Here is a 15,031-nt window from a genome sequence, read left to right as displayed (position 1 = left end):
ACGTCGAAACACCGCCGGTCACGGCTTTTTGCACACAACACAATCGAATCGAAAAATGTTGTCCACTTGTTTTTAAAGTTAATATGTTTATATTTGTGTTGTTGATCAGTGGCTTATTTTTTGCAAAGTAAACAGTTAAGGTAATCATGTTGAGTTCAGTGTGAAAAACCCACACCCCAATGTTTTTTCTTGCAAAGTTGCGCAGGCCGGTAATGACCTATGCTTTTGCACAATTTTAATTGTTGTTTTTTACAGTATGTGGCTTTAGTTGCGCTATCAAGATAAAAAAGTCCAGTTAACTCCATAACTGTCTGTTTTTAATTAAGAACCACTGATAATAGACCACAAAACTGTTGTGAAATTCATTGCCAGACATTTTGATTGCTTGTACAATCTCAATTCCCCATTGCTCACCATATGTTTAATCACAGTTTTTAATATTTCAATGTTTTGTACTGCATGTTTATGTCCCCTATCCCCTTGTTTTCCTGCTCTTCTCCCATTGAACTTTTTCTACCACTCGTCTTCACTGTATCGTTTTGACAAAACGCTGAGTGTACCGAGAATGATTATAGAAACAATTGCAACGTCCAGCAATGAGATTCACAGCAGTTATTGAAGCTATATTGTTTATCCTACAGATTTACAAAACCATGAGTTGTGTTCATAAATTAACTTGTGTTTTCTGCAGTGAAATAGTGTAAGTATGATAAGATGCTTCATTGCAAAACTTTTTCACATTTTGTTTAAAACACTGTAACCAACTTATTTCATGTGATTTTATTCAACCATGCCAGAAGTGGCGTGCAAGTATTGCACAAAAGTTTTTGCCAGCAAAAAGTCGTTTTTTAACCACAGGAAAAGATTTCATTGGAACCAATATGAAAAGGCAGTTAAGGACACAGGCCCCCCATGTAGACTTTGCGGAGAGACAAAATTTTCCAACAACAAAGAATTAATTTGGCATTACAGAAACCAACATGATGAGAACGTAAATATTCTTAAAACCAGCTTTGATTCCGAGACTGATTTCTTTCAGTGGAAAACACAAGTTGAGAAAAAGACGAACAGTTTATTTGTTCAAAAATTTGGTAAAACTCGCACACAAAACTATCTGGTAGCTTACTACTACTGCAATAGATCTGGTGTATTTACATCCAAAGGAAGAGGAGCGCGAGCACAGAAATCCCAAGGATCCTGCAAAATGGGTGGAAACTGTTGTGCTTATATTAGAAAACGAACAAACAATTTATCAGGAACAGTTGATGTTGAATATTGTCTTGATCATGTCGGGCATGGAAAACAACTATGTCACTTGAAACTATCTGCTGGAATGCGTCGTAAAATTTGTGAAAAATTATCAAGTGGAATGACGACACAGCAAATTTTAAACAGTATTCGAAGTAATATTGTCAATGTAGACCGAGACTCCATTGTTACCCGAACAGACATTGCAAATATAAGGAAGCAATTTAACATCAGCAAACACATTCAACCATCTGAGAATATAGAAGAGGCTGAATGGGTCAATAAGTTACCGGCTGTAGTTGAGTATGATCCAATAGTTGTTTATAAAAAACAAGATGTTTCGCATCCCACATTACATGAGGACGACATCTTACTGTGTATTCAGACTGAATTTCAAAAAAAATTGTGGAAAAAGTTTGGTGAGAATCTGGTTTGTGTTGAAACCACTCAATCAGTTACTAAATCCAAATATGTTCTGACCTCAGTGATGGTAATTGATGGACAAGATGAATTGGTTCCAGCTGCGTGGGTTGTTTCCAACAGAAAAGATGGCAAACATTTAGTTTTTGCTTTCGGTGCTCTGAAAGAAAGATGTGGAGATCTTATCACAAAGGTATTTGTAGGTAACTTGGATGATGACATTTTTGACGCTTGGGAAAAAGTGTTTAGAACTCCTAAAATGAGGTTGTATTGTGATGAGAGTGTTGATAAATGCTGGAGAAAACATATTGCAAAACACATTTCAAATCCTCAGACTCAGGCCACAGTTTATGCAAATTTGAAAGCTTTGCAACATGAAACAAATAAAGAGAAGTTTAGAAGAATGTTGCAAAATGTACAAGATGACCTTCGCGATGTATCCATAGAATTCCAAGAGTTTTTTCACCATCGATTTGTCACCGACGACAAAGTTGTGAAGTGGGCAGCTTGTTACAGATTTACTTTAATCTCAAACACTGATATAAACCTTGAGGCTTACCACAAGGTTTTACAGTGTGTTTACTTCAACAAGAAGGAGAACAATAAAAGTGTAGATGATATTTTAGACACCCTTTTAAGGTTTTCTAGAGATAAGAATCAAGAAAAGAGTCTTCTTACTACAAAAGAGATACAACGTCAAACTGTTAATTCGATTTCTGTAAAACAGAAGCAGTTTTCCACGATGCCAACATTAGTCAGAGTAAAGAAACAGGTAAATACTGTTTCTCGTAAAATTAGTTTACAAACCAGACAGAATGCTACTTCTGTTGCAATGCCCCTTGTTGTGCAACTTTCCAAAGTACGCCAAGATGCATCTATTGCAGAAAGTAGCCAAGTTACACCTAATAATCAAAGCATTGCTTTATTGCAGAAACCAATCAATCAAACTAGAAGAGTTGTTAAAATTTTCAAAGCAAGATATTCTTCTTTGAACTACAAACCAGAAGAAAAACTTGTAATTAATTCTCGGCCATTGCAAAATTCTGAACCGAAATTGTTGCCTTCACTTAATCCAATTGTTGTTCACACTCCGAAGAGATGCAAACTCGCCTCAGAACCAGTCACTGAAACATCATCTATGCAATTAGAGAACAATGAATTTTCTGGGGATAAAAGTTGTAAACTGACTTTATCCCCACATACAAAGAAAACTTTGTTTAAACCAGTTGTTGTCAAAATTCCACAAAGTCCCAAACTTGTTGAAAACCAGAAAAAGGCGTCAGAATCTTGTCAAAATTTGGTCGTAGCAAGTTCTTCTGGTAATACGAACAGTGACATTAAGTTCGTGGTCGACTCCTCTGGAAAATCTGGTGAAATACAAAAAACGCTTATTTCACAAGTTTATGAATTGTTGGAGATTGTTAAAACGACAACTAACCCTGAGTTGTTGCAAAATATCACACAACATATAAAAGCGTCAATATCCTTAGGAAGGAAAATATCAACAGATCCAAGTGTATTTTAGTCAAAATTTCTTTGAAATGAATATTAGGCCATGTCAAGTAAAACTTTTTGTGTGTCCCATTGTTTCATTTGGATTCTTTAATTTTTACCAAATATATTCTTTTGAAATTTTTTTTAAGATAAAATTTGTAAAGAAGATATTGCTACTAACTTTAACTTGCTTCAACATGGATGAAAGTGCTGTAAGTTTGCAGCAGGGAAACCACCCATTATCAAAAAAACTTAAAAAGATTTTGGACACAAGATTAGATAATGACAAGGTAAGTTATATTTTGCAGGAATTACTATAAATAATCCTGGGTCGTCTGTTTAACGTTTTTCTTTGATAAAATTTAAATATATGATTTTCAAGTTAAAGTAATGCCTTGTAATTGAATAACTTGAGTGTTCATTGGATCAGGACATGATTGAAGCTCTGAAAACTGTTTCCACATTTTTTACTGACAACAATATCAGAACTCGCAGAAATCTGCGTGGTGAGATTGAAAGGAGGAGTCTCCTCATTAACCAACAGTTTGTGGATTCCTTTAGTCATGTGGTTAAGGTAAGTCTTTTGACAATTTAAGCCACCAGTTTAAAGCATTTAAAAACCCAGGCTTTCGCTTTATAATATGCACGTCAATAGAAAACCTTTTTTGAAATTGTGTTCCAGGATCTGGAGTTGATTCACGCTGATGTTCAATCGATGACTGCTTGTTGTAAGGACATGACTGATCGCTTGAGTGTGAGTTTTTTTGTTATATTATCGAATAGTAAAAAACACATTTATTTTCAATCTATAGCAACAGTATGTGGATGTAATTTATTGTGTAAAAATATTTAAAAAATATACAGTCTTTACCATAATCTGAAAATGTTTTGTAAACCCATGTTCTGAGTTAAACATTGTGTGGCATTCCTCCAGGCAACAAAGGAACAAACTCAAGAACTTATAACGATGACCAGTGACTTAAAAGCAGAAGAACAGAAGTTAGAAGTTCATTCTGAACTGGCACAAGCATTTTTGGACCGATTTCAGCTCAAACCGAATGAGATGAAAGTATTTCAAAGTTGTAAGGATGGATACTTAGACCCTGTGAGTAGATTTGTTTCAGTTTTGAAACAGATTTAGGGAAAATGTATTGGTAGCAACACAATTTTTTTGCTAGGGTTTCTTTGCTGTGTTGGAAAAAGTCCAACAAATTCATTCCGATGTAAAAGTGCTTTTACGGACAAATCAACAAACTGCCGGGTAGGTCTCGTAATTTTAATTTTTCTGAAATAATTGTGACATTTATTTTATGTTTTCAGTTTGGAAATAATGGAACAGATGGCACTTCAGCAGGAGTCTGCATACGAGCGATTATACAGATGGAGTCAATCCCAATGCCGTTCTTTAACTTCAGATGCAATTGACATCTCACCAACTCAACAACAGGCCATGAAAGCATTACAAAACAGACCAGTCCTGTTCAGGTAAGAGTAACCCATTGTGTGCTCTCATAGCAAAATACATTCCTGTTTCATTACTTTGTTTTTTTTTACTAATGTTGGAATGCAGAATAAACTTATTGCTAACAAATAAACCGTAAACTTAAACCATTCAGCTAGAATTAGGCTGTGATTTGGCAAAATTTGCATCATTTTTTAAGTATGTGTTGCTCTACTGCCAATCACCCATTTAATATCTTGCAGCTGTTCACTGTGAAATTTTTGTAATTAGTATGAAAAATGTTTAAAACATTACAAACTGATATTCACAGTTATACACTGGACGAATATGCAACCGCCCGTCGAGGGGCTGTAGTACGTGGGTTTATAGATGCCCTGACCCGGGGAATTCCCAGTGGTCCACCTGGCAGCCCCACTCTAGAAAGTGAAAAAAAGATTCATGGTCCGAAACCAATTGAACTTCATGCCCACGACCCATTGAGATATGTTGGTGACATGCTCGCGTGGTTGCACCAAGCATCTGCCTCAGAGAAAGAAAATCTATCGCAGATGATTGCAGAGTGTGAAAAGTGTATGTAATTTCACTTGAATGTAATCTTCAATGTGTCATCATTCTAACTTGTTTCAAATGTGATCATTTTCTTTTTCCACCATAACATTATATTCTGCATGTAGAAAAAGTTTTGTATCAACCATGTTTTATACATCATAAAATAATGTTTATTGTTCACAACAGCCACAGACGAAGCAAGTAGAGATACACTTGCTCATATTCTTGAAGGAGCTTGTCGGCCACTAAAAGTACGAGTTGAGCAGGTTCTTGTGTCAGAACCGGGCACTCTCACTTTGTATAAACTCACCAACTTACTGAAGTTTTATCATAACACGATAAGGTCTGTATGTTGTTTGTTGAGATAACAAACATTTGCTGACAAATTAAAATACCTCAGGGATATAATTGGCAAGATGTGTGAAAATATTTCTTTGCTGCAAACCATCGATGATATGTACGTCTTGTGTCGCAAACTGTTCTTTAACAGCCTCCAATACCTTGCAAGCAAGTTGTTGGACAAGGTAAGTTTATGCATGTTAATTTTAACTCACAACTTAGGCACATTATGATTGTCATACCATGTTTTTTTACCACAACCCTGATTATACTGAGAACTTTAGACAGGTTTTTGCTCAATGTATGCGGCCCCATACATACTATGGGGTAGGTGTTTGATAAATGTTGTCAATCACTGTCCATATTTCTGTCACATGTCAAACATTGTTTTGTAGGTTGAACTGCCACCTAGTGACTTGTCACCACCTCGTACTTTAAATGAAACACTCCATCTTTTACGAGATATTTTTGATTCTCATGATGCTTCAATCCTTCCAGCAAAAGAAAGACACACAGATCTCGTCCAGGTTGGTAAAATGACCACTCTCAAAATATATTTTAAACCCCAATTGTAAATGTCAAGTTCAATAATTTATAAGATGTGGTTATTGATATATTGTATCATACAATGGATAAACAAATGAGTGTAATCACTGCCTATTTGTAATTGTTTCATTCTGTTGTATTTTTATTAAATGTTTTATTTTTGAGTTGTTTCAACTTAACAGGTAATTAAATTGACATAAACAGATGTTGCATTTAAGTTACAATGATTTGTGTTACACATGTGATTTGAATAACTGCTGGTTTTTAAACTGATAATGTTCATTTAAGCAACTCTTCATACAATGTGCACCATACACATTACAGGTGATGAACCAAGTACTCGATCCACTTCTGCAGATGTGTGCTGTTTCTGCAAGTCAATTACAACCTGCAGACATGGCTGCTTATGTCATCAACTGCATGCATTCCATCAAGTTCATGCTCTCTCTCTATGAATTTACTGATCAAAAGTATGTGAAAATAGGCAAAGCATTTTGACTTGATGGCTGTGATAAAGTATTTGCTCTGTATATATATTTATTTTATTGGATATATGTATGTGGGTGGATAGTAGATGGCAATGTATTCTTTTTTTAGAATTGAAATGCTTTCTGCACAAATTGATGCCCACCTTGACACACTTGTTAACGAGCAGGTGAATGGAATGATAATTTTGTTTAAATTTTAACATAAAGGCAGCTGCACACTGTAGAAACATTTTAAACTATTATGCAAAATTACGATATAAAATAACCTTGTGTCAAACGCATTTATTGTTAAGAATACATGTTTCGCTAAAGAATTATCTTCAATTCTAAAATAAAACGGAAAACAAAAGTAGAATACTGAAAATGAAATGCTAAAACTGGTCGAACAAATAGGCTACTGGTGGTAACCTCAAGTCACTCTGTCTAGCCATGTCTGGGTCACCAGACCATTTACAGTAAATGCGTTTGACACAAGGTTATTTTATATTGTAATTATATTGCAAACGTGAAGTTTCCACCTGTGTCACGCACAACAAGTAGCGTTACAAAAAGGTCGATTTCAGAACGAATATATTGAATTTTAAACTATTATATCTCATCATTGCAGCTGACAGAGGTATAGAATAATTTACAATCTGCATGACTTATGTGACACTGAGCCCACCACAGCATTCATTTTAAAATAGTTGTTTGGTCATTATGTGTTCCACTGTGGGTGGTCTCAGGTAGTTTATACCTAGTTTGGTACCATAAAGTGGAGTAGTCTCTTCCTGGCAAGTGAACTGACAGAACCGACTCGGTCACTAGCGTCAAATTAATGAGCACTGTCTGCAGCTCACTGATTATTATTGGCTCAATGGCATTATGTATCAGTATATGCATATATATCTAATTTCTCATTGTATTTTAAATATTTTATTAGGCGGCATCTATACTCATGCGTGGTGGAATTGCCAATGTTTACAAAACAATTTTAAAACATGAACATGACGATGGACCACTTTCCAAAGTTGCTGGACTTGATCGCGCGTCATTTACGTCAGCATTCCAACGCTTTGATGACGTCATACACTCGCCTGATGAGTCGGTTTTACTCCAGGTAATTGTCTTAATGTTTCATCTCAACAGAGTAAACTGCACGTTGATCCTTCTAGGTGTCCATGCTCGCTAGCGCCACCCTGAAGGAAGTGGCGACTTCACGCGCCAACGAACTTGTGACGTCAGCGTACAAAGTGGTGTATGACGTATTCACAGATGACGCGAATATGTTTGACTCTGCAACTTTCGCCGTAAAAACTCCAGATCAAATACGATTACTTCTGTGTTAACGTCAATTCCGATGGATAATTTTGATTTATTTCCTCTAAGTTTTGAAAGGGAGTAAATTTACCACTTTAAGCTGAAGCAAATTTATGCTATCGGTGCTTTTGCTTATACTTGGAATTTTGTGCAATAAATTGCCTTATCGGCCGTTATTATATGGCTGCCAATATTAGTAATAGTCTGTTGACGCAGGTTTAATTGTCAGGTTGGTTTTCCTCTCCGTAACTCTACAAGATTCGGTTTAATTCGAATCAAGCTATCATTTGGTTTATGGGTGAAAATTCCAAGCCAGTGAGTAGTTTAATGCGACTCAGTAAAAATAACACGGTCCTGTCACAATAATAATATGCAATCGAAAAATGTAGCCTACTTGCCAAAAGACCTAATTTAGTTTTTACTGTTTGTTGTATAACTAGTAGATGAAACAATTTACACTATAACATAGACTGGCATAGGTAAACAGGTTTTGGTTAACGCACTCATACATTGGACATCTTGCACAACTAAACGGTTGGTCCCATCAATGAAAAACAGGGCTGTCCAGACAAGATTGTCTACAAGAGTCACACCAAGCTGCACTGATGAGATATAGTGATCATCTGTCTGCAGCTCACATAATTCGTACTATTGGCACCACTATTGCTTATATACACTAACAATTGGCGGCTATTTGCATTTTTATTCAACTGTTCAATAGGAATCACTGGACGGCAGAATAACTCCGAATAAACTGTTTATTAAATCGGGCATGTGGGAATAAATCCCCAGCCGGCGAATATCTTAGCGAGTCTCGGCAAAAAATAGGTTTTCAAGCAATGTGAAGTCAATAATATGATTTGTGTAAAAGCTGCAGACAGTTTCAAGTATTGATGATGTCTTTGACAACAGCCTTATAATAAATATTTTGCTTGTTTTAATAGACAACAACATTTAAAGTCCTCGGACAAACAATAGGTACATTTTGCGTCAAATTGGTGACAGCAAAGTGTCATCGTATGATATTGTCATGGCGAAACAGTAGACCGATAGTGAGGGGATTTCAATCCAGTTTGAATTTGGACAAGTAGCCCTTGCGAAAACCACACGTTTTAAGCAACAAAACACAATTAAGTATCCACACAAAAATGAACAATAGATTTAAAATGACTTTCTTTGCGTTCAGCAAAACTGCGGGTTCAAATGATAGTAAATCACAAAACAATTAAACTAAACTCGTCTGTTGGAGTTAGTTAGATGTTTACTAAAGAGTTGTTTTTGAAGCATATCACAAGCAAAGTTCACACTGAAAAAAGGTATCATTTGCAAAAGTGACTTAAATTTATCTGTAGAATATCATAATGGTTGAGTGAATATCACGAACTGAATGAGCAAATCCATTTCCACGTGTTGGATGAAGTGTGTCCGAACTTTTTCCATTCCAATCTAATCACAAATATTAACATACGCGGCGAGAGAACAAGATACCAAGAAATTACTTACTTGCTAAATCATTACATTCATCTTTTACAGATGTTGTGTTTGAAACCCCACCTATACAAACATATTCAGCATTCCAACAACCTGAACTTTCTAATCTGAATGACAATAATGTTAATAATAGCTTTGGTATTTCCAATCCTAATAAAGGTTCTGTGTTAATTTACTTGACACCAGGACACAATGCAAACACTGATCCACTTTTCCCGTAAGTTCTAAATTGCAAATATCCTGGAGTAACTCCTTTTACCAACGGTGGAATCGTCGAGTTGAAAATATCTTCACCTCTGCTGATAGTTATTGGAAAAGCTGGTCCATTATCAACTGAACAATCTGGAGCTAAAAGGAGTCTTAATTTTTACTTCAACATACGTCAAATGAAAACATCGACCATACCAATTTTATCAATACTTGCAACGATCGTCAGTATTTTTGTCATCGCGTTATTAACGTTGACTTCTGGGATAAAACTTGCTTTCAAACTAAAAAAATAATGAAATTTATACGGAAGAAATCTCAGAATTTTCAATAAAAATCTGGAATGTCAAATTACCTGGAAAACATAGTGTAACCCAATATTGTGTTTGCCCAAGTTCCAACTCTGTTTGCATAATGATGATAGTAAGTTGAATATACAGCGGATGAAACGGAAATTCCGGCATCGTGAGGTGTTCCCCATTCCTATATGTGTTCCAATGTTATAATACAATTTAAATTACTACAAGACGGCCCTTCTGGTAATAATCTCATGGAAACCAATAACAGTGATAAGTAGAAGCGCATGAAGTGGATTGCTAATAATTGCACGCTTGATGCGAATACTAATAGCAGTTTGTTACCTTCTCATTCTTAATCAAGTAAAATACATCACAAAGATTTGGAATTGCGTCATTCAAATTATCTCGGCATTCAGCAATGTAAATCATTTCAAAATTTCCTTCACGAATTGTTGAGCTGTACCGAGTTCTGTTGTCTGTATTTGGACGACGACTGCCTTCCTTTATTTAACATTTTAAAACAAATCAGCTACAAACCAGACAATAAAATATTTCGTGTATTGTAATTTACTCGTAATTGCATGTTTGAAAGTGAATGATCGAAGTTTCCAATAAATATCATTTCATAAAAAGGGTGAGATTTTCTTGAGGAAATTGCAATATTGTAAGTTTCGCATCTGCAATGTTTGTAACATTTGTTAAATTTAATCATAGTTCTAAGCTGGTTTCAGCAATATTTAAACTAAGACGTTTGCATCTAACGTTCTGTGGTTAATTTCTAATCATATTCTTACTTGTAATCACGTCCATAATACAAATTTCCACCACACCCAGTAAAGTACAACTAAAAATACAACGTAAATGAATACTATAATGTTTAAATATACGAGAAACAAATGCCTTTATACCCCCATTCCGTTACTTGTGAACATATTGCGACCTGCATTTGGCAAGTAATAATAATTTCCAGCAGGATATTGGTAAGAATAAAAACTTGGTATCAAAGATGAAACTTCTGAGGATCTTTTTTCCAAAATATCAAGAACTTTTTTAAATTCAAAGTAGGCGACTACATGAAAAATAAATACTGACGAGTAAAAAAACTTTTACAAAATTTTAAAGGAATCATTTTTCACAAACTTTGTTTTGGTTTCAGTGAATAATGTTTTGAAAAAAGATTGTAAAGATTTCCTCCGTATGATTGTAGAAATTTATTCTTCGTGTAATAATTAAATATCGAAGAACTTTCGTTTGTATTTACTTGAAAGATGTTGGAAACATGTCGAACCATAAGATCTTCAGCCTAAAAAATGTTAATTTGAATAAGAATTGAAGATGCTTTTATTAAGAAAGGCATTATTTCTCAGAAAAAACTTCGTTTAGACAGAATTGTGAAATCGAGTAACTGCTTTTACGAAACACCAACGAAAAGTAAATGTAGTGGAAAGATTTTCAACTTACATTCATAAGGTAGTAAGCATCATTTTTGTAGTCATTGTTAACAGCTCTATGAGCAGATCCAAATGTAAACATGTTTTCCCAGTTCGATTTTTCTAAAAGTTTTTGCTTTTTAAACGACAGTTTTACTTTTCCCAACGACATGTGTTCTACTTTACCATGTACATGATGATCGATATTGGATCTGTGTAAAAACCAGTTGTCTGCTTGTGAACAAGTTTGTTTCAAATCGTTCTCATTCACACTCGCAACCAACGTCCAACCTCCACCATCCGTCTCCATATCACAATATACCTACAACAACCACCATTGTTTGGAATCACAAGTATTACAAAACGTGTTATACCTGCTCGGTACTATGCGACTTTGATGGTTGAATATAATAATATCCATTTTTATTTTTTCCCGAATCTTTTATCGCCTTACAAGAAGTTGCCAGGTTACTTAAGGACTCGTTTTGGGCCAAAACTGCATCAGAAAAGGTGTGGTTCACATAATTACCAACTAGAGGTGGGGGATTGTGTGTCTGAAAAAAAATGCTTTTCACTAATCAGAACTTTGCAAAGTTTCCAATATATTCACCCCACCTTTAATTCGAAGGCAATATAAACTGTCAACCCAAACAAAACAGTGAGAAATATGAAAACGAATCCATAAATACAAATCTGTACAGTTGTCAGACTTCTTTTTTCTTTATTTTCATGCATTTTGTTTGTATTTTCAACTGTAATTGCAGAAAAAATTAAAACAAAGATATAAATACAAAATGTGTAACTGAACTTTGATTTACGGCTGGCGTTTGATGCATCTCGTCTTGCCCACACATATCTGCGTTGTCATACACGTCATCGTCCATTTCACACACTAGAAGATTTTAGGTCATTTGAATTAACAAACGCGAGTAGTTTCAAGGATGATCTTTCACTTTTATTTACTTTTGTGTTTCAAAGTTTGTTAGTTTCGGCTTTTATTTAGTTTTCGGGTTTGCGAAAATTATGTTTTCTGTTAATTAAACAGTCACAAATTACATTGCAGCAACATAACATTGTATTGTGTAAGTAATTGTGACGTCATTGTCGAATTGAACTGCGTGAATTACCTCACAGTGAAAAATGGAATTATTGTGAAAAAGAAAGTTTGCAGATGCAGACCAACAACATTTTGTATCACCAAATAGATACCTTGGCGCCATTAAAACTAACTCGACTATGGTTGGACTTCACAGCGTGTGACGCAACTATTGGTCAGGATGATGGAGACCGGAAAGATCAGCTTGCAGACAATGTCCGAGGTATCCCCGGTCTCCCCTACGGGAGAGCCTCGGACCAGGTATTTTACGTCATAATTAGGTATTGTTAAGACACTTTTACAAAAGCTTTATGTCTCCATCAAACGTTAACAGCAACTTTGGAATTAAATCATGTCTGCTTAAAAAGTTATTATCGAAAAAGTCAATTTATCAGTGAAACCAAGTTTTGCAATTTGTATGTGGAAGGTTATATCTCTGTCGCAGTTAATCAAAATGCAGTAATTTTGGGTTGATTGCATAATCAAATATGTACTCTTGGATAGGCCAATGATGATTTTGTGTAACCTTTAAAAATACGGCCATAGTTTAAGAATTTCTATGTCGTCACGTGGTCGGGGATACTTCGGACATCATGGCAAGAAATCGCGAAAAGACAACACTTTTTGAGTTTTATGAAAAATTATCAGGTCATAGAAGAAAATAAACAGAGGCTGGATGAAATGATTGAGTTTTGGCAGTAAGAAAAAGTCCCAAAGATAAAAAATCGTTTGTTGACTCTAAAATCTATGATATCCGTGCTGCCGTTAAACGTACACGATTTACCCAAAGCATGAACGCGTGGAAGGGTCGAAACGATAAGTGGCCACGCCCCGATTTCTGAAAGCTTGAATGATATTTTATGCGCTAATGCCCCAATGCTGATATTGCGCCAAGTTTGATTTCAGTTATTTGTTAAATAAACAAAAAAAACGTCTGTTAAAACTTGCTGTCCGAGATATCCCCAGTCACGTCCGATGTTACCCCGGTACCGGGGTGACTTCGGACATTTGAGACCTGTTTAAAAAATGGGCTGAATAAACATTTTTAGTGAGCTAAAACGAACGAAAAACCTTTTGTTTTTTGAGTAATGCTTTACTACTCACAACAAAATAAAATTTAAGAATGTGGTTCATAATTTTAAAAAAATATGAGCAATTTTCCCAAAACCGTCCGAGCTATCCCCGGTCTCCCCTAACTCGTAACCTTCCACAAGTAGACTATTTATAAGTCTTTTGCTGTGTCTTAAAGCCATTGTAAATGTGGTGCTGAATTATTTTATGCATCTCTTCTCCTATTTTTTTTTTCAATTTAGCAATGGTTCTTTGATGTCTCAAGTATAATGCACAGCAATGGAACGTTACGTTAATTCAGCAATTCCCTTTTCCTACATTTTAGTGCCGCACTTGTTAAGTGACCTATAGTTTTAGTAAGGGTTGTTATTGGCAGCTTAAAACCTTAATTGTACCAAAAATTTCGATTGCAAATTTTATTTTGGGACTAAGACAGCGAAGAAATTGCGGACGAAACAAACTTAAAAAGGTTTCGTGTATGTTTTGCTTGGTGCGAAAATGCATGTCGTTGGTATGATAGAGGGTGCCAACCTGTTTTAGAACAAGCAAATGCTAATATATATATTTTTATATTAACATCACACAAAAGCCTCGCTAAACTGATTTGAAAGACTATATCTCAAAGTTTCAAAACCAAATGCCATTCTATCACACACAAAATTTCAACACTTGTCCCCGCGAATTAAGCTCCAACTAAATCAAATTCTGTGGATACTGACGAACCAGTCAGACAAAAACATTCTTTATACCCATCCAAACCAGCATAGCAGTTCGATGTTGAAGAAAATTTCCCGAGTTTGCCTTCGAACCCATAACAACCCACGTTTAGCGGATACTGACGAACCAGTCAGACTAAAACATTCTTGCACCAATGCACCCAACCAACCCAGCATAGCAGTTTGATGCTGAACAAAATTTCCCGAGTTTGCCTTCGAACGGACAACAACCCACGTTTAGCGGATACTGACGAACCAGTCAGACTAAAACATTCTTGCACCAATGCACCCAACCAACCCAGCATAGCAGTTTGATGCTGAACAAAATTTCCCGAGTTTGCCTTCGAACGGACAACAACCCACCTTTAGCGGATACTGACGAACCAGTCAGACTAAAACATTCTTGCACGAATGCACCCAACCAACCCAGCATAGCAGTTTGATGCTGAACAAAATTTCCCGAGTTTGCCTTCGAACTCATAACAACCCACGTTTAGCGAAAACTGACGAACCAGTCAGACTAAAACATTCTTGCACCAATGCACCCATCCAACCCAGCTTAGCAGTTCGATGCTGAAGAAATTTGTTGGTTTTGCGAAAAAATGAATCACAAAAACCTCATCCAATTTGCAATTTAATGTTGGCCCTAACCCTTTTCTTCGCAATGGCAAAAAAATTGTCACAGTAAAGTTGCTTTGGTTGCCCCCTGGGACTGTTTTTGCTATCCTATAGGACAAAAGATCCTCCTGGAGGCTCCTCAGATCCCTGCTGTGTATTCCCAGATGCAGCTGCAATCATTTTTTTTCTCTTTGAGTGGTACCAGTAAATCTTCATGGGTCACTGACCACAGGAATTGTTGTTGTCAAAAAAGCAAAT

At 35.8% G+C, this 15,031-nt stretch overlaps 2 protein-coding genes across 3 annotated transcripts; one reads left to right on the top strand and one right to left on the bottom strand.

Moving 5' to 3' along the window:
• The first annotated feature begins 51 nt into the window (after window positions 1–51).
• LOC145907894 (conserved oligomeric Golgi complex subunit 6-like) lies at window positions 52–8,015 on the top strand. 2 transcript variants are annotated; one of them, XM_082994995.1, is made up of 14 exons: window positions 3,251–3,452; window positions 3,593–3,736; window positions 3,845–3,916; window positions 4,097–4,267; window positions 4,341–4,423; window positions 4,483–4,647; window positions 4,935–5,194; window positions 5,360–5,516; window positions 5,574–5,697; window positions 5,908–6,039; window positions 6,383–6,528; window positions 6,656–6,713; window positions 7,469–7,645; window positions 7,701–8,015. In XM_082994995.1, exons 1-14 carry the CDS (start codon window positions 3,360–3,362, stop codon window positions 7,872–7,874), a joined length of 1,956 nt encoding a protein of 651 aa, XP_082851121.1. In that variant the 5' UTR covers window positions 3,251–3,359; the 3' UTR covers window positions 7,875–8,015. The 2 variants fall into 2 exon arrangements, 1 of the variants encoding a protein (XP_082851121.1); XR_014402904.1 differs by lacking the exons at window positions 3,845–3,916; window positions 4,097–4,267; window positions 4,341–4,423; ... (7 more) ...; window positions 7,469–7,645; window positions 7,701–8,015 and having other exon boundaries at window positions 52–3,452; window positions 3,593–3,731.
• Window positions 8,016–8,643: 628 nt separating this feature from the next.
• On the bottom strand, window positions 8,644–12,193 carry LOC145908743 (uncharacterized). Its single transcript, XM_082996075.1, has 15 exons — window positions 12,081–12,193; window positions 11,888–12,024; window positions 11,647–11,826; window positions 11,459–11,594; window positions 11,304–11,395; window positions 10,983–11,145; window positions 10,751–10,911; window positions 10,637–10,686; window positions 10,414–10,519; window positions 10,185–10,343; window positions 9,899–10,026; window positions 9,742–9,827; window positions 9,513–9,684; window positions 9,349–9,443; window positions 8,644–9,291 (listed from the first exon to the last, which is right to left on the bottom strand). The coding sequence occupies exons 1-15, from the start codon at window positions 12,154–12,156 to the stop codon at window positions 9,188–9,190; spliced, it is 1,845 nt and encodes a 614-aa protein (XP_082852201.1). The 5' UTR covers window positions 12,157–12,193; the 3' UTR covers window positions 8,644–9,187.
• Window positions 12,194–15,031: the final 2,838 nt, after the last annotated feature.

Source organism: Ascidia mentula, chromosome 7, assembly GCF_947561715.1.
Source record: "Ascidia mentula chromosome 7, kaAscMent1.1, whole genome shotgun sequence".
NCBI classification, from domain to species: domain Eukaryota; kingdom Metazoa; phylum Chordata; class Ascidiacea; order Phlebobranchia; family Ascidiidae; genus Ascidia; species Ascidia mentula.
The sequence above is the reverse complement of the archived record's forward strand: the minus strand, read 5'-3'. Positions and strand labels throughout refer to the sequence as shown.